General features: G+C 42.1%; 1 protein-coding gene across 2 annotated transcripts in view; it reads left to right on the top strand.

The window, feature by feature from the left end:
• The window catches only part of TTC3 (tetratricopeptide repeat domain 3), a 50,495-nt gene extending 24,480 nt beyond the window's left edge, over window positions 1-26,015 (top strand). The window contains exons 18-47 of one of the 2 annotated variants that reach the window (XM_066177166.1): window positions 1,152-1,268; window positions 2,130-2,267; window positions 2,736-2,819; window positions 3,693-3,805; window positions 5,455-5,581; window positions 7,734-7,856; window positions 8,011-8,112; window positions 8,453-8,545; window positions 8,910-8,974; window positions 9,603-9,739; window positions 11,104-11,415; window positions 12,197-12,460; window positions 12,684-12,730; window positions 13,616-13,672; window positions 14,709-14,785; window positions 14,901-15,059; window positions 15,259-16,099; window positions 17,184-17,249; window positions 17,690-17,839; window positions 18,677-18,816; window positions 19,453-19,521; window positions 19,807-19,903; window positions 20,242-20,342; window positions 20,790-20,880; window positions 21,275-21,373; window positions 22,960-23,354; window positions 23,857-23,968; window positions 24,063-24,281; window positions 24,493-24,582; window positions 25,102-26,015. In XM_066177166.1, coding sequence (XP_066033263.1) covers window positions 1,152-1,268; window positions 2,130-2,267; window positions 2,736-2,819; window positions 3,693-3,805; window positions 5,455-5,581; window positions 7,734-7,856; window positions 8,011-8,112; window positions 8,453-8,545; window positions 8,910-8,974; window positions 9,603-9,739; window positions 11,104-11,415; window positions 12,197-12,460; window positions 12,684-12,730; window positions 13,616-13,672; window positions 14,709-14,785; window positions 14,901-15,059; window positions 15,259-16,099; window positions 17,184-17,249; window positions 17,690-17,839; window positions 18,677-18,816; window positions 19,453-19,521; window positions 19,807-19,903; window positions 20,242-20,342; window positions 20,790-20,880; window positions 21,275-21,373; window positions 22,960-23,354; window positions 23,857-23,968; window positions 24,063-24,281; window positions 24,493-24,582; window positions 25,102-25,212 — 4,596 coding nt within the window. In that variant the 3' untranslated portion in view covers window positions 25,213-26,015. Of the gene's footprint in view, window positions 1-1,151; window positions 1,269-2,129; window positions 2,268-2,735; window positions 2,820-3,692; window positions 3,806-5,454; window positions 5,582-7,733; window positions 7,857-8,010; window positions 8,113-8,452; window positions 8,546-8,909; window positions 8,975-9,602; window positions 9,740-11,103; window positions 11,416-12,196; window positions 12,461-12,683; window positions 12,731-13,615; window positions 13,673-14,708; window positions 14,786-14,900; window positions 15,060-15,258; window positions 16,100-17,183; window positions 17,250-17,689; window positions 17,840-18,676; window positions 18,817-19,452; window positions 19,522-19,806; window positions 19,904-20,241; window positions 20,343-20,786; window positions 20,881-21,274; window positions 21,374-22,959; window positions 23,355-23,856; window positions 23,969-24,062; window positions 24,282-24,492; window positions 24,583-25,101 lie in introns of both variants that reach the window. The other variant, XM_066177165.1, reaches the window with a different exon arrangement.
• Window positions 26,016-26,453: the final 438 nt, after the last annotated feature.

Raw genomic sequence — 26,453 nt, 5'->3', positions numbered from 1 at the left:
CTGTCATTTTCTTAGGAGCTTGGCACAAAATCTTGGTTAATTCCAAAACTGAACTGCGTGGCTTTGATCAGAGGCAGAAATTCTGTGCTTGCACTGATTTATTCTGTCCTTTCCTTCTGGTTTCTCTTTCTTTTCCTGCTGTAAAACCTGGCTGGGATCATTCAAAAAACCCTTCGCAAATTCCTGCCTGAATGTTTTCCAGTGGATTTTGGTTATTGGTTATTTCCCAATTCGGAAACATTTGGAAATATCCCAATTTTGTGGAATGGCTGTTGGAAACACTACAAAATTGATACATTGAGGGGAAATTCTCCCCCTCTGGGCTCAGCACCAATGAATTCCTGAAGGAAATTGTGGGAATGTGCAGAATTAATTCTTCCATCCCTGTTAATTGAGGGATGCAGACATTCTAATTAATTTAATCTGCTTTATATATCATGGAGCTTACCATTAAACTAATAATGATTTACTCTGTTTTATAACTGCATGGGACAGCGTTAACCCAGGAGTTTTTAGGAAATGAAAACAAGTCTTCATTATTTACAGTCTCCCTGCTGGAAATCCCTGCAGATTTCAGGAAGTATCAATAGCGAAAACAAAATATCATTTTAGCACAATGTAGTAACAAATGACAGAATTAAATAATGGACTCTGAAACTTTCCAGCTGAGCTGGACACAAAGTATTGGAGGAGGAAATAATTCTCAGCTGTTCCAAAAACATTTGGATACAAAAGGTGAGGAAAAGCAGAAGTCTGGGTTGTGCTTTTGGGGTTTTTTTATATGGAATAGGAATTTAAATGATGCTTGAAATGAAGTTGCAGCTTTCTGGAGAGAAATCCAGAGTAAAATCTGGGTTTTTAGAGATGAGCAGCTCCATGAAAAATCTAATCCAAGAGTTTTATAAAAATACACCTGCTTTGGGAAAAAAAAGTGAAATTGAAAAGCGAAATTGTGCTGGATCAGTTCAGGAGGATGCAGAGTTTCCACTTGGCTGTCACAGAAGAATTTTAGCAAATATTTTTCTTTCCAAAGTGAATATTTTGCTTGCTTTTGAAAGAAAAAAAAAAAAGAAAAAAAAGAAAAAAGGGGAAAAAAAAAAAAGAGAAAATATTGTTTCCTTTTGAATTTCCTGTCTTTTTAAACCTTCCAGGTGGATTTCAGTCCAGATGTAAAATCCCTTGGGCTGGAGGGTGGTGGAACCTTGCTGCACAGGGATAAACCCGTTTTATTGCCCCTGCTGAGAGCCTTGAATACTCCAGAAATCACGGTGAGCTGGGAGAAACAGCCCGGGCTGTGTGACAGAAATTCACATTCATGCGTTCAACGCCCTCTTTCCTTCCCTCAGAGCAATCCTGATGATGATTATAAGTATAATAATAATAATAATTATTATTATTATTATTATTATTATTTAATACTATGCTATATTATTATATTACATTTTATTATGGTGTAGGTATAATATATATTAATATATATCTTTGTTGTGTATCTGTTTGTAGATGTTATCTACGTTATTTTAACTATATATATTATATATTATACTGCATTGTCTTACATTGTATTATATTTTTAGATACGTATTTTTGTATGATACATATTTAAGATATAGGTATCGTATTGCATTATATTATAGGTGTGACATATATTTTTATTACATATATTTGTAGCTGCTTTTTATATTATATATTATCTTGTATTACATTGTATTATTTTAGACATATATTGACAAATGATACATGTTTAAGATATATTCTGGATGATATATTTTATTGTATTATAGGTATATATTTATATGTTGTATATATTTTTATAATATATATTTGTAGATGTTGTTCATATTATACTGTTTATATTACATTGTTTACATTATACTGTGTTTTTATATTATACTATATTTATTATATTATAATTATTATATTATATTTATGAGATTATTATATTACAGTGACACTCTGGGACACTGGGCCAAGTGTTTTCCCTAAAAATTGTGAGGAGAGGGTGGAAAAACAACCCAACAAGAGCACAGGAGCTGTTTTGGGTGCAGTGCAAAAAATAGATATATAAAAAAAGTAGGAAAAAAGGAGGAGAATTCAGTTTTCCCTGCTTTTTGCCTGTGTAATTCCAGGTGGATTTCAACTCTCTGCCAGAGGAGGTGAAGGGCTTGGCCCAGGAGGGCTGCAGGGCCCTGCTGGAGCAGCAGTGCCACGGAGCTGAGCAAGCCTTTTCCCAGCTCCTCAGCATCCTCTACACATCAGGATTCTCGGTAAAATGACCAAAATTCCCTCCTTGGGAGGTTTCTGCCTCCCACCACCCTGTGCCTCTCCTCCCTTCCCCCAGAATAATCGGGATTTTGGAATATTTTGGGGATGTTGCACACACGCGCACCGCCCTCCGTAGTTCCTAAATATTCCAAATTAGGATTCTTAGAGGGGTGATGCCAAATATTTTGGGGTTTTTTTTTTTTAAATAAAAACACCGTTGTTGGTTGGACTTGGTGGTGTTAAAGGGCTTTTCTGTGATTGTCTGATGGATTTTGATTCGTCAAGGGTAAAAAGGGTTTTGGTGGCAAGTTTTGATGGAAATTTGGTGTCTGTGCATCCCAACCCAATCAGCCACTGAGCCAAAAGTCATCCTGGATTTCTCTTCATTAATTTACAGGATTTTTAGTATCTCTTTGTCATGCTGTGCCTATAATCTGACTCTCTTTTTTTTTTTTTATTTCATTTTATAGCAGTATATGAATATTCTTAATATTAATTATGTTATATTCCTCTATGGACATGCCAGTGCCCTTCTGGGAATAGGACATCCTGAGGTAGGATATGAATTTCTTTGTATTTTTATTTATATAATTTATTTTTACTTTGATTTTAAAACATTTTTAGTGTTATATATATAAATTATATTATATAAAATATATTTTATATAAAATATACTTTATATAAATTTTAATACTGATGTGTCTATTTGTAAATATATAGTTATATAAAACATATACAAATTTTATTTAGTATTTAAATATTTATATTTAAATACTGCCTTAATTCCAATTTCTAGCCCAGGCAGTTTGCCATCCATTTTTTAATATCTTTCTAACTGAGAAGATGAGAGGGGGAAGGAAAGCTCAGGACACGTTTTGGAATTGTGCAGTTGAATATCTGGGGCTAAATCCTTGATGATTTGGGATGCTTTAGGCTGCCAAATAAAATTTTCTTGGCGAGCCTTCAAATGAGCATCCAAGCATCCAGAAATTCCGGTCAGTAATTTTAATTTCTGCTCTGCACTGGTGTTTTGAACGTAAATATTCCGCTCCTAAAACAAGAGCCAGGCATTGCTTTGGCTTCTGGAAAATGCAAAACCAGAACTGGGTGGGGGGTTGACTTTTTTTGGGGAGTGTTTCTTCCTGCAGTGTTTGGTAATCAGTGAATTTAGAAACAGCTCAGCTCAGTCATTTAATTCCTTGATGTTCCAGCAAGCCTGTGTTCACAGAATAAACTCTTTTTTTTTTTTTAAAAAAAAAAGGGAAGTTCTGCCTGTGATCACAAGGGTGTGTAATTCCAATTAGTGTTCCTGAGGCCGATCAAGGGATAGGAGACACTGACCCACAGTAAAGGAGGATAAAACCCCAGGAAAAGTGGAGATATTCCGGCAAAACTCCACGTGTTTGTGTCTCACATTTCTCTTGAAGGCACTGGCAGAGGCTGAAGATCTGTTTAAGAAAATAATTGCAGACTATCCAGAAGAAAGTTGTTTTTGTTTGGCGCACTATGGAATTGGAAGGGTTTACCTCAGGCAAAACAGGTTGGTCTGGTGGAAAAGGTCAGGAAAACCTTTTTATTTGAGGAACTCTGCTTTGGCTGGGGCTTTAATTTTTCTGGGTTAATCGTTAAATTCATCCATCGGGTGGATTTATTGCCGTGGATTTCATACAGTGGATTTCATACAGGGGGAAGTTGGTTGTTGATGGGAGCTGCTTGAAGGGAGCAGATTTGAGGGAATATTTGGGATTTATTCCAAATAAATCCCAAGTATTTGGGAGTGGGGGAGAGCTCAGAGGGGAAGAACAAACCCTCTTTGTTCTGGAGGGGAGAAAACCATCCTAAAGAAATCGGAATTTCTCTCGTCCCTGGGGAGCTGGAGAGTGACCTTGGGCTGAGATAAGGCTCCAGGGAGTCCCAAATCCCTTGGAGCAGATAACCAGGGATGTTTTCCTGAGCTGGCACATCCCACAGGGACAGGGAGAGCCTGAAATTCAGGGACAGGACAAGAAACAGACCAAAAAAAAAAAGAGCTGGAGCTGCTCCCACCCATCCAGGGATTCCTGGGGGAGTTTTGGGAAGTGTGAAGAGCCCAGGAATCCTGGCTGCTCCGGGGGCAGGAGCTGTGGGAAGCTCTTGGAGGGATTTTTGGGATATCCCTGATGCTCTGTGGGATCCAAATTCCCCTTAAAAGCTCGTGGTGGGTTGGCTGGGAGCTCCTTATCCAGCTGTGATCCTGCTCCTCTGTGGGAGAGAGGAGAAATTCCATGGAAGAGCTCCAAAGTGGAGGTAAAAACAGGGAGGGCACTCCCTAATCCCTCACAGGGAACACTCAAGGTGAGGAGAAAGAACTTCTTGTCCATTAAAATAGAATTGGAGAGTGGGAAACAAGAATAAAACAACTCAAATCCCATTTTTCCTCCCCTCCTTTATCCCAGGCTGGAATTCACTCCCTCATTCCTGACTCCTTTCCCTCTGGGATAGGGAGTGGAGGAGGTTTTCTCTCCCCCTGCTCCTCACAGGGGAAAAAAAAAACAAAAAAAAGGATATTTTGTGCAGGATGTTTTATCCTTTCCTCCCTGCTTTCCTTGAGGTGCCAGTGCCTTGCACAGCTGGAATTGGGGCTCTCCCATTCCCCAGGGAATTGTCCCCACCTTTGCCAAAATTGTGCCAAAGAAAGAAGTTTTGATGCCAAAGAAAGAAGTTTTGATGCCAGATCTTCTCCCTCCCTCCTGTGGGATGGTTGAAAGCACCTGCTCAGGGCGTGGTGGATGCTCAGAGGGAATTCCTCCTTCCTGGATGCAGTCTGGGATTCCTGTGGGATTTCCTCGGTAGTTTTGACCCCCCAAAAAAAGTCCCTGCAGTGGTGACAACACCTCTGGCCGGCCAGGCTCATCCAGGCAGCGCCATTCCCACTCTCTGAACTCGGGGAAAACCCAAATCCAGGCAGCAGAGTCCTGGATTTGGGATGTCCTCACATCCCTTGGGGGGCACAGGCTCATCCCTGCCTGTGGCTTTTACATCCCTGGAGAGTTTTTTAGCTGAGAGATAAACAGGACATTCAATGAGCCAGCTGTTCTCTCACCCCTCATCCTCTCAGTCACTCCTGGGAGGATAAAATGAATAAAATTTTAGGAAGTTCCTCCCAGGAGATCTGAGTGTGGGTTGTTTTTGTTTTTTATGGAATTCCAGGTTTGCTCATGCCCTGGACCAATTCCTGAGGTCGAAGGTGATGATTGACTGCAAGATTGTCCCCGGAGTTTTAACGTGGCCAGGGACAACCCAGGTCATCGAGGAGACACGAATAGAGAATTTACAGGTGTGGTTAAAAAATAAAAATAACCGGAGAATTGGCAGGATCCAAGGGAGGTGTGGGGGAAGGAAGGGTGGGGAGTTGGGAGCTCTGAGACTTTAAAGTGATCTCAGAGGACACTGAGGCAGAAATTCCAGGGGGGTAAATTCCAGTTCTCCTTTCTCCACGCTGGGAACGGTGCAGTTTCCGCGGAGCAGGGATTGGAGAACGAGCCTGGTGGGAGCTCACCAGCTGTGGCCAGTTGTCATTTATGGTTTAGCACTGATCGTTTTTATCATCGATTGTTTGTATCATTGCTCATTTTTTATTCATCATTTCCCATTCAATTCATTTATCATTTTATTCAGTCGATCCATTTATCATTGTATTCATCAATTTTCATTTGTCTTTTTTTTAGTTTATCAGTTTTCATTGATCATATTCCGTTCATTGTCATTTCATCAATTTATTTATTCTATTTATAATTTTTAATTATTTTAATTTATAGTTTTTCAGTTATCATTTGTATATTTATCTATTTTATCTTTTTTCATTTAGCATTTTTTATCATTATCGTTTTTATTTATCATTTTTTCATTTAGCATTTTAATTATATTTATTCGTTTGTCATTTTTAATTATCTGTATTCATTTACCATTTTTTCAATCATCTCTTTTCATTTATCATTTTTTAATTCTCATTTTCTCTTTTAAATTTATCATTTTTATCTACATTCATAATTTTTTATTTATCTTTTTCATTTTTTCCTTTATCATTTTTTAATTCTCATTTATCTTTTTTCATTTATCATTTTCATTTCCCTTTTTTTTTCATTTTTTCCTTATTTTTCAAATTTCTCCTTTTTTTTCACTTTGTCATTTCTCTTTTCATGTTTTCATTCATCATTTATCAGAGGTGTCCAGGCAGGGCCTGTCTGTGGCACCCAGGTTGGATTTTGGGGCTCTTTTCCAGCCCAAATAATTTTGGGATAATGATTAATTCTCTCCCTTGCACATTCCCAAACTTTCAGGTATGAACACACAACAATTCTGGGGAGAACCGGTTAAAACCCTTGAGTTTTGAAGTTAAAAATTTAAAACTGAAATAAATTCTCTTTTTTTCCCATGGGATAAAACACTCCTAGCAAACAAATTTAATAATTGAAGGATAAGAGGAGGTGGAAAAGTTCCCAAATGACACAAAATTTATAATGCACAAATGAAAACGAGGGGTGGCAATGTGTAATTTCAAGTTCAGCAGAGCTCTTTCATTTGAAGGAACTCTTCTCAAACTTCCTTAGGAAGAGAGAAGAGGTAAACCAGAGTGGCAAACCCAAATTTTTAAGAAAAATAGAAGTATCTATGGGAAAAGGAGAACTTTGGCCGCGTAATTCCTGGATAAAACACTGGGATCTACGTGGTGGAATTCCCGGTTTGACTGGGAAACTCTGGCACCGGGAGCTGCTCTGCGCTGAGGGATTTTTGCAACTTGGAAAGTTTTTCAGTGGATGGACTTGGCCAAACTCCCCAGAGCTGCAGGTCTTGTGGTAAAAGCCGCGTTTTTGGGGCTTTTTCCAACCGAAAAACCAACCTCAGGATTTCTCCCAGCCGGTCTGGACACGGCAATCCGTGGTCTGGGATCTCTGGATAAAGCAGATTTCTGCCAGGGGTTTTCAGGGCTCTGTTCTTGGTGATGTTTTGTTCATTTGGGCTCAATTCCAGCCCTGCTCTGGTGTTTTTTTCCCTCAGGAATTATCCTGGGAGTCCTCCCTGGTTCCCTCCCAAGGGAATCTTCAGAAATGCCCCCAAAAAACCCTCAATTTTTGCCCCATGATCTGTTTTATCATTTGGCCAATGGAAAAAAAAATTGGCCCAAACGGGGACACTGGCTGAGGCTAAACCTGCATTTTTCTGTGTGTGTGTGAAGCTGCCGGCACTTCCAGCAATCCCTGGAATATTTTGGCCGTAAAAGGCCGATCTTCCCTGGCTTTCACCACCAAAAAAGTGGAGTTTTTTTGGGGATTGCTCTCTGCTTTTCCAAGAGGGATGTGTTTCACTGCAGTCCCCAGGAGTTTTGCGAGTAGAAGCTGAATTTTTTTTTTTCCCTCCTGTGCAGTTTGTCTCTCAATAATTCTGTTGTGGTTTTTTTTTTTTGTTGTTGTTGTTTTTTATTTTTCCAGGTGGCTTTAAGGAATTGTATTGAGAAATGTAAATTCCCTCCAGAGCCGGATGCTGTTTGTCGATACCAGCAGTGCCATGGCTACTCCAAAATCCAAATATATTTTACAGACCCTGACTTTAAGGTAAATTTTCAGCTGGGAAAGGTTTGAGAGGTAAAACTTTGAGGTGTTTTCTTGCCTCTTTTTAAGTGATCTGCTGAGCTGAGCTGAGCACTGCTTTTCCTCGTGGTTTGGTCTCAAGCTGTTCAATTTCTGGCCATTTTTTCTCGTTTTTTAGGGTTTTATACGTGTTATTTGCTGCCAGCAGTGCAGAGTGGAGTTCCACATCAGCTGCTGGAAAAAGCTGAAAACAACAAGCTACAGTGATAAAAATGATAAGGTGAGGCTTCAGACTGCATTTTTAATTGTTTTTTTTTTTAAGATTATAGCATTGAGGAGATGTAAAGGAATTCCACAAAATTCAGCAGCCAGGATAAAATGAAATCAGGATTCTGGAAGTTGACTCTTGGGTGTGAAGTTGGAGGAGGGAGTGAAAGAATCAAAGATGCCGCAGATTTTCCATGATTTTTTTTGATTTTCAGCTCTCGGGAAGAATTTAGGATTTTGCTTCCTTTGAGTTTCTTTTTGCTCACCTGAAATTAAGAACTGGGTTTGTTTCAGGGCATAAATGGTGTGTGGATTTCGCTGCCTTTGTTTGAGTGTGTCCTTTTCTCCTGCAGGATTTCCTTAAGGAAATGTGTTTTACTCCTGATTGTAAAGGCCTTATTTCAAAAATAGTTATTTTTGATTCTTCTGGGGAGGTAAAATGTGAGGTAAGTATTTTACTTAGTGGTTATATCTTAGGTGAAATTATTTATAATATTGAGGGGGATAAAGTGAAGATGAGAATGTAACTGCAAAATTTAAAAAAAAAAAAAAGAATTGGGCTGCCCTAACTCCAAAATGTGAGGATAATTCAGGAATATTAGCAGGAATTGCCTTGTGCTGTTGGCCATGGATGGGAACTGGAATAAATTCAATAAATTCAATAATCCTTCAGGAAAAACTCCCCAGAGCCACAGGAAGACGAAGGATTCTCCCCGGGGCAATATTGACCTGAGGGAAGCAGAAATGGTTTGTGGGGTTTGTTGTGTCACAACCTGAATTTAATTCCTGTCCTATCCCTTGTATTGACAGTGTGAACAAAAAATCCTCAAACCCAAGGAAGCGCCAAGGGCTCGTGAAAAACAGAAAAGTTCAAGGTAAGGTTTTGTCCTGTTTGAATCGATTGGAGAGCAAGGCAGGAGGGATTTTCCTGCCTTTTTACGAACATTTTGGGAAGTTATCCTTGCCCTTTGCCTGATGAACCAAAAAAAAAAATCTGGTAAACCCCGTTATAATCCAGTGGTAAAAGCGTTTAAATTGCTCCACAGAATTTATTTTGCGTGAACGTTTAGAAAGTGTAAATAAAAATGGATTTTTGTGCTGCTGTCTGTAGTGATTGATACCCAGACCTTCGACATAACTGAGTTTGCAATGTTTTTGGTCAAGTGACCTTTAAATAATGAGGAGTCGAGCTGAGAGGACAAACGAAATAGATTTTTAAAAAGGAAAGGAGTAGAATGTTAATATTTGGTTGAAAAATATGCTGAGTTACAAACTAAGAATAAGAATATCGAAGCCGCTCCTAATTTCTACGTCTTTAATGGGAGTAAAAGCTGCCACATCTTGAGGACATTGATATTTTTATGAAGTTTTGTGGTCTCTGCTTCTAAATGAAGACCACTTTCATTCTATTTGTACTTTTCAGTGTGATATTTTCACCTCAATTAACTTTTGCCTTGCTGCTGAATTTTTGTTTTTTTGGGGTTTGTTGTTTTTTTTTTTCAGTCTTAGGAAGATAAAAATGAAGCAAGAAAAAAAACAGCAGCGAAAACGAGCGCGAGAAGCGGCCAGGAATTGTGCCAGGAAAAAAGCCGAGGAAGACCAGGAGGGAAATGAACAATCCCAGAACAGTCAGCACACGGGTAGGTGGAAATCTGGGGGATTTTCTGGGGGGCTGATTTCTCCATGGGGAAAATGGAATGGGAGGTTTGGAGTCCCCATCCCTGAGGGTGTCCAAGGGAAGGAGGTGGCGCTCAGAGCTCCGGGCTGAGGATCTAAAGTTTGGGTTTGATGATCCCGGAGGGTTTTTCCCACCTCAGTTATCCTGGGATTCTGTGATTCTGAGTTAGCACAAAGCAATGGGATCAGGATTCTTAATATCCCAGGTTCAGTTACGGCACAATCCTTGTACTGAACATCACCCCTCTGTGAAAAATCTTCATTTTTCACTTCAGACAGATTTTATTTCAATTCTGTTTTTAAAGTCCAAACGCCTGGGGGATGTTACTGTGTGGTTTAATTGCTTTGTGGTTTAATTCCTTGTAGAAAACTTGGATTTTTTTTTTATTTTTTTTTTTCCCCCTTGGCTGGTTCCTGCAGAACCAGGCTGGAGAGGGGAAAGGCTCCAATTCTAAGTGAGCCCATTGCAAAGGGATTTCAGGAAAAGCACCTTGGGCCACTGTTAGAGGAAAATGGAATAAAACCAGACTGATCTCCTACCTGCAGTGACTTGAAAAGTACATTTCAGATGATTGAGGAAAATTAAAATATTTCAGTCTGTGACTTTGTAGGCCTTTAAAGCTTCAGCTTTTGCCTTGCTGGATGTTGGCTGCTCCAAATTCCAGAGCTGGGAACTTCCCCTGCAGCTTCTCAGGGCAAAGGAAAAGGGGAGATGTTGGAAATTTTATTTTTTTATCTGTATTATCAACTTGGGATACAATTAATTTATCATTTCCTAGGATTCCCTGTTAAATGCTCTGGGTGTATTTTATTTAATCCCGTGCTTGGGGTTCTCTGGATGCTCAATGGCATATCCCGAAAATTCGGGAGGTTTTGGCTTCCCTGTGGATTTGTAGGATCACTTTCATTTATTTCCTGTTTGGAAATCTCCTCTTTGTTTGTTTTGTTTTAAAACTTTGCTCTCTCCTTCTCTCTGGCTCATCTTGAGTTGTGATCCTTGGAGCCAGTGCAGGGCACTGTGACTTCATCTTAAAATTTGGGCAAGGTGTTTGTTTCTTTGAACAAAAATTTAATTTAGATTAAATATAAATTTTTTTAATAAAATTAAAAAAAATTAAAGCTATGATCAATCAAATTCATAATGCTCAGGACAGATGGCAAAAATAATTATTTAAATCCTGTTGTTTTCAGTGTAAAGCAAATAGCTAGAAACACCAATCCAAATGACCTGAGCTTTTAGGTTGGTTTGAATTGTGCTCAGGACATGAAATCTTGCTGGTTTTGTGCCTTTTTTTTTTTTTTTAATTCCATATTTTTAATTTTCCAGGTTGTGGCCAGGATTTATACGCCGAGGACCACATCCTGCAGCACCTCTGGCTGAATTCCCAGCAGATCAAAGCTGCTGTCCCTGACTCTGCCAAATTATTAAAGGAATTACTGGCCTGGGGAGTGATCAGAGAGGAGGATTTCACCTCTTATTCCCAAATTAGCACTTCCCAGGAGGTGCTGGAGCAGCTCCTCAGCTCTTTAATCCAGGAAGAATCCCGAGTGCAGACCAGGGGGTTCCTGCACGTGCTGAGCCAGCTGGGAGAGGTGGATCCCAAAGTGCACAAGTGGCTGCAGCACCTGGATAACCTGGGTGGGTTTTGTGCCGGGAGCCCTCTGTTTTCTCTTTATTTTCTCTAAAATTCCCCATTTTCCACTTTTAAAACAGCAAAAGAAAACTTCTCCTCTTTGTCCTTCCCCTGATTTCCGGGGGGGAGAAAAACAACCAGGAGCTGTGCCAAGGGTTTGGCCATGCAGGAAAAAGAAAATGGAACAACTTTTAAATCACCTTAAAATTCCAGACTGGGCTGAGACGCTGATGTTTGTAACAGTGATCTGGTTTTGGAGAGTAAATAATGGTGCTCCGTTATCTTGACTCACATGTGGTTACTATGTACTAAAACCCCAAAATTTAAATTTCCAAAATTCCAGCAGTCGGGATTTTGCCATTAGGCTTGGAAATAATTTCCTGTTGGCGCTCTGCAGTTTGCTGTTGGATTTGTAATTGAAGAAAAAGTGGAATTTGGGGGTTTGGGGTTCTTCCGTTTTGCTCTATCGCATCCATATCTTTCCAAGAATTCACAGATATAAATCTTGTTATTATTATACAAATAATAATTGGTGAAAGTAGAATTTATATCAGCCCCATTCATTCCTCCTTTTTTTGTTTGCGTTTCCAAGACACCAAAGCTCTCCCATCATCTGTACATTTAATTTCCAGACCAATCTCTTCCCCTTTGACGAGTTTCAGGTGTACAAAATGAATATAACGTTAAAATGTGATGAATATTCCTCTTCGTTTTATTTAAGCACTACAAATTCAAAGCCGGAATGAAACATCGGGATTTTTTTTTTTTTTCCCCCGTCTTTTTCAGGTCTGAAAGCTACAAAAAACTTCCTCCTTCAGTATGGCCAAGCTCTGCAGGAGCTTGACCTTTCTATTTTAACCCCGGCGTGGAACCAGAAATACGGCAGTAAATTTGATTGTGTGGCAGCTGACGGTGAAAAGCAAGAAATCTGTGATTATTTCCTCACCCCTCCCCTAGAGAAATCCCGTTGTTTTATATGGCTTTTAGAAGAAAACAGAGAACATTTTCCAGGCCTCCATCGAGCTTTAGATGAATTCTTTGATAAAATGGGTGAGTAGCAAAAAAGGGGTCAGATGTTTTCCCGGTAAAAAATTCGTTTTTACTGTCCAGTTTTTAACGTTCGAGTTCTGCAGCTGCGGTTTTGGAGCTGCTCCTGGTGGCGGTGCAGAAAGGGTTAGAACAGTAATTCTTGTGATTTCACGGTTAAAAATTGTAAATGAAAGCAATTGTTATTATTTCCATCCATCAGCAATGACTTTTGTCCTTTCAACAGATGACCCAACCATTATATTAAAGAAGCAGGGAAATGAAAATTTATCAGTAAGTGAACTTCATTTCTGTTTGGCCTCAGCTCACAAAGAACTTTTTTTTTTTTGCTGTTTCAGAAAAGGAAATATTTTTGCACCCTCGTCCTTCAGACTTATTGGAGATTCAGTCTCTTGCTTTAGCTCCCTTTTCTTAAATTATTCGATATTTGAGTTACTTAATAATTTCTCAAGTGAGCCTCATTCTGAGTCACTTTTTGATTGGTGTCAGCACTAAAATCCATCCCAGTTGGCAGAAATAGGTTTTGTATTTCAGTTAAATCTGTGTTTGAGGCACCCTCATTTGAAGTTCCTGTCTGCAGTTAAATTTACCTTTAGAAATTCAGGATTTACTTTTGATTCAGAATAAAGCTTTAGAGTTAATTAATGTACATACCAATAAATGCGGAATTTTTAATGTGGCACATTAATAAAACGCAAAATTTTAAATGTGCACGTTAATAAAATGCAGAATTTCTAATGTGCACATTAATAAATGCAGAATTTTTAAGTGTACACTAATTATTTGCAGAATTTTTAAGTGTACACTAATAAAATGCAAGATTTTTAAATGCACTTGTTAATGAAATGCAGAATTTTTAGTGTACCCCTTAATAAAATTCAGATTTCTAAATGTACCCATAAATAAAATGCAGATTTTTTTTTTTTTTGCTTTTTCACTTCATGAATTGGGAAAATCCAAGGATGAAATGAAAACCAGCACAGTGAAACTGCTTTGATTTCAGTGTTACAGCCTAAAAAACCCCCTGAAATTATTCTGTTCACGTGTAATCCCAATCCCGTTAAAGAATTCCAATTCCGGTTTCTCCATCTTTGTTTCTCTCGGAAAACTGAAGCGACGTTTGCCAATCCTGTGCCTTCATTTTCTTTTCCCTCGCAGAATAACGAAATCAAAGTCAAAAACAAAAACAGAAAGAAGAACTGTAAAGATTCAAAGGTCAGTAACTTTGGAAGCTGCTAAAGCAGATTGTTACCAAGCAGTTGCCTGTTATTTTCCGTTCAAAACCTGCCTGAAAATTGGGAATTTTTTTAGAATTTCTGGCTTTCAGATGGATGGGAGCTGGTTTTGTAAATACCTTGAGGAGATTCCTTACTAAAGTAGCTTTTCCTGAAGTAAAATTAAGCTGTTAAGACTCAAATGATGCAGTTTTGTTAAAATCTATCAATATAAAAGCTGTTTTTAAGATTTATTTATGACTAACCCTGGCTCTGACTGGAGGCACCTTCCACTGGCTTAATTCTGCATTATTGTGGTGATTTTAATTTTCCGTGTGGGAAGATGGGCATTCAGTGCAAAAATTCCATTTCATGCTCAGGAATATTACTGATTACTCATTATTTTATAGATTTTTATTGGAAATATTCTTCCACCTGAATTTTCTGCTGCCTTTTGCAGGATTTTGCTTTATGGAAAACCTCAGGTCCAGCCTCGTGCCCTCACCTTCTTACAATTTTTCTAGAATTTCGGAAGTAAACTTCAAATTTTTCCTCAGGATTTATTTTTCCGACCCAGGTGCATTGATTTGTGTATTTCTGAATAATGAGATAATCAAAATAAAGACAACTAAGATGCCAGTAATGGTGGGGACAGTAATAACCAGAGTCACACGTGGAATTGGGGATAACTCCTGCTTGTGGGAAATTTGTTACAGCCTCAAATTTACAAGAAAGCTCTGTTAAATTTTGATGAAATCGGTAAAAAAAAGAGGGATCTGGGGCTGAACATGCCAATTTCTTTCCCCCAAGTAAGTTCTGAAGAAGAAATTGATAACTTTGAATTAGGAACCTTCTTGCTGTGGCTGAGCACTGATGATTGCTCAGTGGAAGTTTTGATGAACGAAGTGTTCGTCATGAACGCGATGAATCGAAAGAACGCATTTCAGTGTAAATCAGTCACTCCCGGTCTTTGCAGCGGATTGTTTTACGCGAGCTTTTGTGAGGGGAAAAACTGAAAGAAATCTGTTTTTAATTAGTCTATTTTAGTATTATCCAGTGGAGTTAGTACAGCACCACGAGAAGAAGAGAAGAGGTTTATAGAAGACAATAATTTGTGAGTATTTGATTCTGCTTTTATTGCCCGAATTCCAGATTGCTGCAGAAGGATCCCTTTGAAAACACCAAGGCTGTGTTAATTTTATTGTTTTTTTTCCCCTGATTTTTTTAAGGTACAGAGATTTTCCCAATGAACCCTTTGCAATCCCAGAATATCTCCGGGAGGAACTGGAGGAATTCGAAGCTCTCTATAATGTTTCAAATAGTAACAGTTATCCAGTGAATAATAATAATAATAATAATGCAGATCCAATCTCTGAGAATTTATATGAGTGAGTATAAAGTTCTGTACTCAGCAGCTTCGGGGGCGGGGGGATGATTTTACTTCATAACTTTAATTATTTTTTTGTATTAATTGGAATCCTCACGGTCTGGTGCGTGTCGTGTGTCCATGAAGGAATGGAATAGAAGTTTTAGAATTACATTAAAAAAAAACTTCATTATGACAATTCTTTTTTTTTTTTTTTTAAGTTATTTCTCTCAAATCTTGGATCAGCACGGCCCTCTGGAAATTAATAATAAATTACTGGTGGGGGAATATGAAAATTTCCCCGAGGAAACTCGGAAGGTGGTGGAAGACGAAGGCGGCCTGGAGCCCTTCCTGCTGAAATCCCTTCGCTTCATCATGGTGGATAATCTGATTGCCTTAAGGAAGCACTCAGTCCTTTTGGAAGGAAATCCGAGCAGAAACGATCCAGAGAATAAAGAGGAAAACGATAAATTCCAAGGGAATTCCTCCCACACCAAGCTGCCCTTGAACCCCTACGCGCAGGAATTCACGCCTCAGTCGTACCCTTTGGAATCCCCTTTATCAGCACCTCCTGATTTAACAGATTATGAGGCTTCACCATATTTACCCTGCTCCTTCCCTGCTCCCTGCACCCCTGGGAATCCTCTGGAAAACCAGGCTGTTGATTCCATGGTGAGCCAGGCGCCCTTTCCGGGTGTTTTATTGAAGGGCTTTGATCCCGCGGGCCCGGCCGTGTTTTTGCCTCAGAGCTCCTGGGGTTATCAATATGGATTTTTGCCCCTGGCGCAGCCTGCGGTGATTTACGCTGCTCCTGCGGCTCATCAGGATCACCTGGAATCAGCCATTCCACGTGGAAAATACGGCCCGGAGGGGTTTGTGCCGGGTGGAATCCAGGAGTACGAAAACCTTTGGGGCCAGCCAGGGAGCTCGGAGAAGGAGGATTCTGCTTTTCCAAACGGTGCCGATGAAGCTGAGGGTGGTAAATTGGCTGAAAAGGAAGAAAGGAGGAGAGAGAAAGCTGGGATGAAGAGCAATCCTCACATCAGGATGGTGGCTGTTCAGGTAAGGGAGAGCATGGGAACAATGCCGGGGAGATGTTGAGGCCACCAGGATGAGCAGAGGGATGGAGCAGCTCTGCTGGGAGGAAAGGCTGGCACAGCTGGGATTGTTCAGCCTGGACAGGAGAAGCTTTGGGCTGAGCTCAGGGTGGCCTTGCAGGGCCTGAAGGAGCCCCAGGGAACCTGGAGAGAGACAATTCCCAAGGCACGGAGGGACAGGACACAGGGAATGGCTTCACGCTGAAAAGTGATAAGTTTAGATGGGATCTTCGGCAGGAATTGTTTCTTGGGAGGGTTGGGATGGAATTCCCAGATTTGCTGTGGCTGCCCCTGGATCCCTGGCAGTGTCCAAGGCCAGGTTGGACATTGGGGCTTGGAGCAGCCTGGGACAGTGGGAGGTGTCCCTGCCCATGGCAGGGCTGGCACTGGCTGATGTTTAACTTCCCTTCCAACCCAAAGCATTCCACGATTCCTGAGGACTTTCAGTTTCAGTTGCTGCCACTTTCTGTGGTCACTCGTTTGTCGTTTGTCATTCTTCAGAGCTGCTCACTGAATTTCCTCGTGCCCGAAGTTTTTGCAGCTCTTTTCCCTGTGTATTCACAGAGGGAACTGCTGCACGCAGGTTTCAGCTTCTCTTAAGAGATGACGTCTGTAAAAGAGACACAAAGTCCTTCTGTGTCGTTGTTTTTCCTTTAGAGATGAGTTCAGGGGTTTATTTCCACTCCCACAACATTTAAGGATTTGGATTTGTGGAGGAGGCTCCGGGGGGACCTTCTCACTCTCTACCACTCCCTGAGAGGGGGGTGAGACCCTTCCTGCAAATCTTAATTTTTCAGACATTTAGAGCGTGGCTTTGCTTAAAGACACAGAGAACTCCCTGAAATTGCTCGTGGACAATGAAATCAGGGAAAGAGAAAAAAAAAATCCCTTTCAGAATCACCTCCACAATGATTTCCTACATCATTTATAGGCTTGGATTAGAGTTTTGGATTTGTAGGTACAAAAGTTGCAACCCGAGCTGCTCATCAATGAACTGAGAAGATTTTTAATCAAATCTTAATTTTTTTTTTTTTTTTTTGGTGTTCTAGGTAAATCAGGAAGTCACTGATAGGGAAACCAATACTTCACCTTTCCATCCATTTGAAAATCAACAAGTAAGTTCCCTGCATCCTGGTTTCCATTTCTCATGAAGGAGCTTAAAGGAATGCCCAAAAACTGAACAGTGAAGAAATGCAAGTTCTCTGAAAACAACAGGTTTTAACAGATAATTTTGGGTTGTTTGGCTGGTTTTTGTGTTCCGTGATGTTCTTGGAAACATCGCCCAGCCCCACAAGGAGATGATTTTTGAGCTTTGCTCTGCTGTTTGATTTTTGTTCTGAGAGCTTTGTTGAAAGCTGTTCAGACATTAAATGTTTACGAAGTATTTCCTCTCTCAAAACCTGAATTGAAATATTCCATTTGGCCGTGGGGACAGTTCAGAGTGGCGTTAATGGCAGGTTTACATCTGTGCCAGGAGATAAAAGTGAGAAAATGTGGCCTTTGAACTGGTGGCAGGTTCAAATCCAACTGGTTTTTGTAACTGATTAATTTTCAGGGCGATATTCTCCGCATGGAAAAGGAGCACCAGGTATTGAAGGAACAGCTCAGGGAAGCAGAAGAGAAATTTGAGCAGTTACAGAGCAGGAGCTCGGAGGAGATCGATGCTTTGGAAAAGCTCCTGAAAAAAAGTATTGAGGAGACTGAGGTAAAGCTTTTCCACGTGGATCAGAGGTTGTGGAATCCCCTGAAAGTGTCCAGGGACCAGCTTGGGATGGTGGTTGGTGTCTGCGTTGGTTTGGAAAGACAGGTGTCTGCTGAGGAAGGCAGGAGCCTCCCTTGGGATGGAGAATGTCAATCCTCTCTCTCCAAATTATTGTAATTTTGAAATTAAGGGGCTCTCAGGCAAAGATTTGGGAATAGGAAGAACAGTTCTTCACTAGGAAAATTAAAATGCAGTAGTACAAGAAACCCTGACCGAGTCAGAACAGGAGCTGACCCCTGTTGGTCAGGGTGCTGGTGTCAGCCCAGCCCAGTCCTCCTGCAGTGACAGATGTGGGTCTGTCGGAGCAATGATCCTGTAGGAGGGTGAAGTTTCCTCTGAAGGTCCAGTGGTGCTGAGATGGGTCTGGTTTTCCTCTGGGAATCCAGTGCACACAGGCCGTGCTGCTGTTCTGAATGCCAGCTTTGATCCAGGTGGGAATGCTGGGCTCCTCCCCCTGGGTGGAGCCTCTCCCCGTGGGATGATGGGATTGTCTCAGCCCTGCAGTGAGCCTGGATGGCCCATGGACAGCAGATATTCCCTGGGGGGAGGATGGGTCCTGGAAGGGATAAAGAACCCTTTTAAAACTGGTTTTAACAGCTGGTAATAAAATACAAACTGCTGGTTACATCCTGCACTGCGACCCAAGACAGTGTCCTTCCCACCCAAACCATTCCAGGATTCCCTGACTGATCACAAATATCCTCAGTCTGCTCCAACTTCTATTTGAATGAGCCACAGTTTTCAGATTTTTTTTTTTTTCTTCTTCTTTTCTGCCTTCAGGTGTCCCAGAATGAGCTGGATTGGTTCCACCAAGACTCAGAAAAACAGATGAAGAAATGGCAGCAGGAGAAGAAAGAAAATCAAGAGAACTTAAAAGCACTGAAGGGCACAGCTAAAAAACACTCGGACACCAATGAGAGGTACAGCTGTAAATAGATTTACATCCCCTCATTCTGACAGCCTAAAAGACTTCAGAGCTCTTGAAGGAAATTTAATCCTTGGCTGGGAATGCAGCCAGACATTTTCTCCCAGTGTTAGGCTGAAATACGGACATGGCCACTCCCTTATTTTGAATTTTTGGACAAATTACGGGTAAATATCTAGAATAGCTTTTAGATAAGTGATGGAACTGATTTAGCAGTAATTCTCCTTATCAGATTTGACAATTCCTAGTGTATTTTAATGTCCTCTCTCAGTTTACAGAGCCCAGACTTTGCTCCTTGAGTGCCTTTGTTTTATCTTTTATCTGAATTAATTTGGGCCAAATCTCCCCTGAAAAATCATCAGCCTGTTTTTATATTAATTACTGCCTTATTAGCAATACATTTAAATGTATTTAGAACAGAATCCCTGACTGGTTTGGGTTGGGATGGATCTTCAAGACCGCTTAGTTCCGCCTGGCCTTGGACACTTCCAGGGCTGGGAATTCCATAATTCCTCTGGGATTAAACAGGATCTAAACCCTACAGATTGTCCTGGTGCTTACGGAAGAACGTGTTCCGTATTTACCAAGAAACCTATTCCATGAAAAGCTCAATAAATGTTTTGTTCTGTAGGTATTTGAAGACCATTGATGAGAAGGAAAAGCAATATAATGCGTGTTTAAATGTATTTCTGGAGACCAGGTAAAACTCACGTCCCTTCCAGCAATATTTACATTTTTCTGCTTCACTCTGGGTGAAGGCTTAGGGGAAAATAAAGCACTTCAATCCATATTTCTTACTCTGAGTCTGCTTTTACTTGCCATGAGTAAATATGAATATTTAGAACAAAGAAAACCATCCTCTCATACATTTCCCTTGATTGCATGACACTGAGTAGGTGTTAAAAACCCTCTGAAATTGCACAAATTTTAGATACTGCTCTGCTGTCAGTGGCGCTCAAATATTTCATTTCTTTTTCTTCCACAGTAATAAATTTGCTAGTGAGAAAGGCAAATTGGAAGAGCTGATAAAAAAGAGTGAAGGTGACAGCCAGGAGTGTGAGAAAAGAGCTGTTCAAGCAGAGGTACAACCAAAAAAAAAAGAGAAATCCTTAAAAAAAAAACCTTTGGTGGGGTTGTGCTGATTGGAGGTGGGGAGATGAGATCAAAAATGTTGATTAAATGTTGGCGGTGCCAGGGATGGAAATTCCACTGGAGAATTCCTCACTGCAGGAGCTCTTTGTGCGCTTTGTGTCCTCAAACTCTTGTTTAAATTCTTATTAAAATCTGCTTGAAGGTTTTATCCCCTTTTTTCCTTGGTTTTTTAAACTTTTGTTTTGGATTTTTTTTTTTTGGTGGGTGTTTTGTTTTGGTTTTTCTTGTTTTTTGTTGGTTTTTTGGTTTTTTTTTTTTTCCCCCACAGGTTTCAGTGCTCCAGACCTGGAAGGAAACTGAAACCTGGAAGCTCAAATGCACCATTGCCAAGGCAGAAGGAAGTCTCAGGATGCTGAAGGCACGGAGCAGGTACTGGGAGTTCCCACCAGGAATTCCACTCCTCCTGCTTGTTAATTATTCAAATATGTCATAGTTCTTTTATAGTCTATAATTACATCAAATACAGTTTTTATTTTATCTTCTCTAGTTATTTGAATATATGATATTTATATAAAATATGATAATATTAATATTACAGTGCACGGAGTTGGGGGTAAATAACATTGCCCCAAACAAAATTCAGCTGGAAATTGAGTCTCAGCCTTATTCTTGTGTCTTTCTGAGCTGGGAAAATCAGATTATTTGGGTAATAATAATAATAATAATAATTCCAGTTATTCCTGCCCAATATCCCTGGAAAAGGGATTCCTTTGACTGAGATTAATTGTTGAGGGAGGAATTGTTGGGACAACACCACTGGTCTCAAAAATAATGGAGATGTTGGTGTTTAACTGTAAATCCTCAATATTCCAGCAGCTCAGCCTCAGCTGCTCCTGTGTTGAAGCCCCAAATTGATTCCTGGGAAATGTTTATTTCAGATGTCAAGAAACAGCTGGAAAAAGTCGAGGTAAAACTTCCGTTTCTCTCCACAAGCTTCTCATTGAAAATGAAAGCATTTAATGACACTGCGTTTGTTTTTTAAAACCCCAGTAGCTTGTCCTCCAGATTCTGAGGGGATTTTTTTTTTTAATTACAAAAGAAAGAAAGGTTGATAATTTATGTAAATTAATATATTCACGTTTTTAAAGGCAAAAATCTGCCTTTGCCTCAGAATTGGGTCCCACGTTAACAAGTCGATTTTTGTTGTTGGTGACCTTTAGAAATCCATGAAACTTGTTAAAAACAAAACCACCAGGAAAGTCTCTGAGAAGTTCAGCTGTCAAATGTGATTTTTAGGGAAGAGGGAGCTTAGGTTGATGCTGGCGTGGAGGGTGCTGATGGTTTGGTTTTCCTTTTGGCAGGCCGAGTATGAAGAAAAAATCGAGCGGGTGAAGAACGGTGCCCGCAACTGCCTGAGCAAAGTGGAAACTGTGGATTTTCCTTTTCCTCAGGGATTTGTGGTGAGTACCCCACCTCCCACAGCAGTCCCACTCCTTGGAATTCCCTTCAGCAGTGCTGGGAGGTGTCCAGGGAGAACTGGAATGTGCAGCCTCGGGCACACCAAGTCCCAGCCGTGCCTGCAGCCAGGGGATGCTCCAGAGGGAAAGGGGATGGAGCTGGGGGAGGCCAGGGAGCAGCACATTCCCAGCTCCTGTGAGAGGCTCGAGCTGTTTGGAGTTGACAATGACTCACTGATGGTTTTGTCCATTGTGGGGTTCCTGTAGCACCAAAATCCTGGAATTCCAGGATGGTTTGGGTTGGAAAGGACCTTAAAGATCATCCAGCCCTGACACCTCCCACTGTCCCAGGCTGCTCCAGCCCGGCCTTGGGCACTGCCAGGGATCCAGGGGCAGCCACAGCAAATCTGGGAATTCTATTCCAGAGCCTCGTCATCCTCCCAGGAACAATTCCTAATTCCCAAGATCCCATCCAGCCCTGCCCTCTGGCAGTTTAAACTCGTTCCCTGGGTCTTGTCCCTCCATTGGTTGTCCCAAGTCCATCTCTCCAGCTCTCCTGGAGCTTCTTTAGGCACTGGAAGGGGCTCTGGAGCCTTCTTGAGATTCTCCAGGTTGAACAGCCCCAAAATCCATTGGGAGAAGCTCCATTATGCAGAATCCCAGGATCCCTGAGGTTGGAAAATCCCTCCCAGCCCAGGGAGTCCCACCTTGTCCCCAGCCTGGAGCTCTGAGTGCCACCTCCAGGTGACACCTGCAGGGACGGGCGCTCCAAAGCTCCCTGGGCAGCTCTTCCCAAGGCCTGAGCACCCTTTTCCATGGGGAAACTTTCCTGAAGGAATTCCTGCTCCACCGTGTGGCTCTGAGTGCAAACACCACCCTCAGCTCCCAGCCAGGCGTGGCAGGAAGGAGGTGGAGCAGAGCCGGTTCTGGGATTCTGGGAATGAGAACAGCCCCAAAAATCCTGGTCACGGATGTTTCCTCATGGCCCAAGAGTTCCACCAATTCAAAGCTGTTCAAATCCACTCAAATCAGTTTCTTCTCATCCTTCTGATTGTTCCTTTTGATTTTTTTTTTCTCTGAAAATCTTGGTCTGTGGGGTTTAGTTGTTTTTTTTTTTTGTTCTGGGTGTATTTAGATTCAGGGCTTTGGTCTAATTTATTATTTATTATTATTAATAATAATTATTTAAGATTATTATTTTAGTATTTATTATTTCTGTGACACTTTTTCTAGGCTTCTGCAAGTCCCACTCCTGCATAATTCCTCACTTATTTTTAGCTCTGTCCCTTTCTATTTATTATTGACACCAGAATATGGAGACAACTTAATCACCACCAATTTCATGGGAAGGAGCAACTTTTGTGCCTCTTGTTTTGCCTTTGGAATCTCTTTTTCCTGCAGTGACACCAGAGTGACCTTTCAGGAGAGAAATAATGAGGTGGAACAACTTCCCTGATGTGTAAAGGAGTTTTTAAAATAAACTGATGTCACCTTTGAGATCCTGGGCACAACCAAAACCTGCAAACGCCCCGGAGTTGAACTGAATTTGGTTTTGATCAGTTTCCCTGTGAATTGTGTTTGTTTCCCAGGCAATCCCAGGCAGACTCCCCATGTGTGACCCTGCCATTGTCACCTGTTCCTTGGCACCTGCACATCCCAGTGCCCTTCCTGCATTCTCCACTTCTGATGGAAAAGCTCCAGCCCAGCCTCCACTCCAAGCACAGACTGGAGCTAAAGCAGCACCTGCCACCTCTGAGGCTTCTTCTGCAGCTGGAAAAACACTTCCCAAAGCTCCAGAGGGATCGAATTCCAATCAGCTCCCACCATCCCACCCAGCAGGCATTTCTGGGAGTGACTCCCAGCCCAACCAAGATCCCTCAGCTCTGCCACCGAGGCCGTCTGGAGCTCCAAACAACATCAAGCTCCCCCAAAAAACTGGAAATATTTTAGCCCAGCTCCAGAGTATATTCCCAAACTACAGCAGGTACTGGATTGGAGGAGGGCTGTGAAACAAGGTCTGGGATGGAGCGTAAAAAGGATTGATTTTGTTCTGATAAGGGATGGAGGGACAGGACACAGGGAATGGGTTTAAACTGCCAGAGGGCAGGGCTGGATGGGATCTTGGGAATTAGGAATTGTTCCCTGGGAGGGTGGGGAGGGGCTGGAATAGAATTCCCAGATTTGCTGTGGCTGCCCCTGGATCCCTGGCAGTGTCCAAGGCCAGGTTGGACATTGGGGCTTGGAGCAGCCTGGGACAGTGGGAGGTGTCCCTGCAGTGGGGGCTGGAATGAGATGAGCTTCCAGCTCTCTCCCAACCCGAACCATTCCACGATTCTGGTGATTGTTCAGCAGTTTTGTCCTGGGCACTGAGAGTCACTGGGAGCAGCCAGAGTTCCTGGGGAAAGCCGGTGTGTTTTTGGGATCAAGCAGGGAGCCTGCAGTGCTCTCCAGGGGCCATCCCTGACCCTGCCTTTCCTGTCCCTCAGCTCAGACCTCGCTGCCTTCATCAGGGAAGTGCAGAGGAGGAACGGGACCAGCCTGGGCCCCGATGGAATCCTCAGCCGCGTCACGGAGCTCGTCCTGGACCGCCAGCACAAGGTACTGGGGCTGCAGCTGCTGCTCCTTCTCTCCACGTGGGAATGGGAGCAGCACGGCCCCCAAGGATCACAATTCCTCTCTGATCCCTTTGCAGGCACCACCTCCAGCAGGCAGAGCTGGGCATTCCCTGGGCTCTGCTGCCCCAGCCCCAGCGAGCAGCCGGGAATTGCCCGTGGAAGGAATCGCCCCCGGCTCTTCCCGGGCAGCACCAGCCCCTAAAAACTCCTCCAGTAAAAACCTCTCTCAGCCAAACCTGCAGCCCTGGGGAAATGCTGGAGCTGCACCTAAAACCAAGTGGAAAAAGCAGGACAATGTAAGTTTGCTGCTGTTGCAGTGGAGTTGTTGCCACGTGCTTTGTACGAGACGTGAAATAATCCCGGAAAAGAAAAAATAATTGCCTCGTTTATTTTGTGTACAAAAGCTCCAACAGGCTTGGGTAAAGTCAGCGAGCTCGTTAATTGAGTAGAATGTGCAGGTTAATTGCTGCTGGTTGTTAAATAACTGAGCATCCCTCTCCTGGCCAGGCCTCCACTGAGGATCCCTGCAGCATCTGTCACGATGAGCTGAGCAGAGACTGCTGTGAGCTCGAGTGTGGCCACCACTTCCACAGAGAGGTGAGCTCTGCTCTTGTTCCTGCTCTCCACCTCCTAAAAACAACCCCTTGACCCTCCCCTGACCCTTAAACAACAGGGCACAGTTTCCTTTTCCAGCCTTTGGCCCCCAAACTTCACCCACTGCCAGCCTGACTGTCAGAAAGCTTTAAAAATACCTGAAGTGATTTTTTCAGAGAATGAATTTGGTGTGGATTGCTGGCAGCACACTCAGGCAATGGGTTATCCCTGAAAACTCTGTACTTGCCTCCTGATGGTGGAAATGCACGAGGGAAAAAAGCCAGGATGATGTTGGAGTAACTCCACTTTTCTGTGACGTTTCCCCTTTACCCTTTTCGGTTTTAACGCCGATTCGTTCTCGCAGAGTAAATTCGATTAGAGCAGGAGATCAATTCTCCACCCCCAAATTTCAGTGGTGTAGAACTTGCTGAGGAGTTTCCCCATCAGTACCAACAATTCCCAGCCTCCAGCTGGATTCCTCTTCCCAACTTTTTGCCTGTGACCCTGTCCCTGTGCCCGCAGTGCATCCGAAGGTGGCTCAAGCAACATTCCAGCACCTGCCCCATCTGCCGCGTCCACGCTCTGCTTCCCGAGGACTTCCCTGAGCTTCCTGCCCGGAACAAGTCCAGCTGAACCCGCTTTTCCTCCTCCACTTCGTAATTCAAGACGCAAAAAAGGGGCTGCAGCACCACCTCAGTGCTGGGGGAACAGGACAGAACCCTGGGGTTTGACTCCCAGATCCAGGATTTCTCCTGGTTCCTGCCTAAAGCTGTGGAGTTCCGGGCTGGCAGCACACAAAATTGGTGGATTTTTGGCTAAGGGACACTGGAAGTACCAAATTCTTTTATTTGAAAGGCCAGTGCATAATTCCTGTGAAGAGGGAGCTTTTCCCTCAGCTCGATCCCAGTATCAAACAAACAGAGGGATGCTCCGAAGGATGGAGCAATAGAATTGGAAACCAAGACATTCCCTTCCTCTGGCACAAACAATTCAGGATTCAAGCTTTGTGTGGTCTTTGCAGCTCTTCTCTCTGCACAAAGCCACAGCTGAGGATTCAAATTGTTTAAATAATGACTTCTAGTCACACTTTAATGCCAGAATTTTAAATTATTTATATGAATCAATTCTTTAATCTCAAAAGGGAGTTGAAATTTGAATTCCCCCCCTTTGTTGAAATGCTGTTCTGTTTAAATGGGAAGGATTTTTTTTTTTAAAGGATTTTTAAGTGATGCTTCCTCCGTGTTTTGCGCAGGAATGGTCTTTAAGACAATTAATTAATCCAGGGAGCATCACATGGATTAGGAGCTCTTGGCTAATTCCAGGGATCACCTGTTCCCCACGCTGCTACATCTCCTCCAGCTGAAGTTTTAACTCTCTCATTAATCAGTGTATTAATTACCACTTGAATAAAAAATAAAGTTCTTGCTGCAGCCAAACACGTGGTATTTGTGTAGTATCTCAGCTCACTCTGAGTTAGGGGTGAGTAGCTACTCTGTGCTGTAGAATTAATTACTCTGTGCTAAAAGTTCCAGCACTGGAATCCTTTTTCAGCTTCCGGTATTTTCGGGGGGCTGCAGCTCTTCCCCAAATCCCCCTGTACCATCCCTGCTCTCAGGGACAAGTGTGAAGTTTCAGTAAATCGCATTTTCCTCCCCCTTCCCAGACACTGAAATGAAAATTTCAGCTTTTTCTTCCCAAAACACCAGGGCCCAAACTGGCATTACATCTTCCTGCTTGGCAATGCTGCTGGATAAACCAAAGGAAATGATTTTTCTTAGTTTTCTTAATTAATTCTGCCTTTTTAGGTGCTCATCTCTACATTTCCCATTTCCATAATACAGACTGAGCCTGCCCCTACCCCGCGTGGAAAATGA

The sequence above is a fragment of the Chamaea fasciata genome, unplaced genomic scaffold (genome assembly GCF_029207755.1).
Source record: "Chamaea fasciata isolate MVZ Bird 193981 ecotype frontalis unplaced genomic scaffold, bChaFas1.0.hap1 SCAF_2, whole genome shotgun sequence".
Classification (NCBI taxonomy): domain Eukaryota; kingdom Metazoa; phylum Chordata; class Aves; order Passeriformes; family Sylviidae; genus Chamaea; species Chamaea fasciata.
Note: the sequence above shows the minus strand (reverse complement) of the source record. Positions and strands in the feature narration are given on the sequence as shown.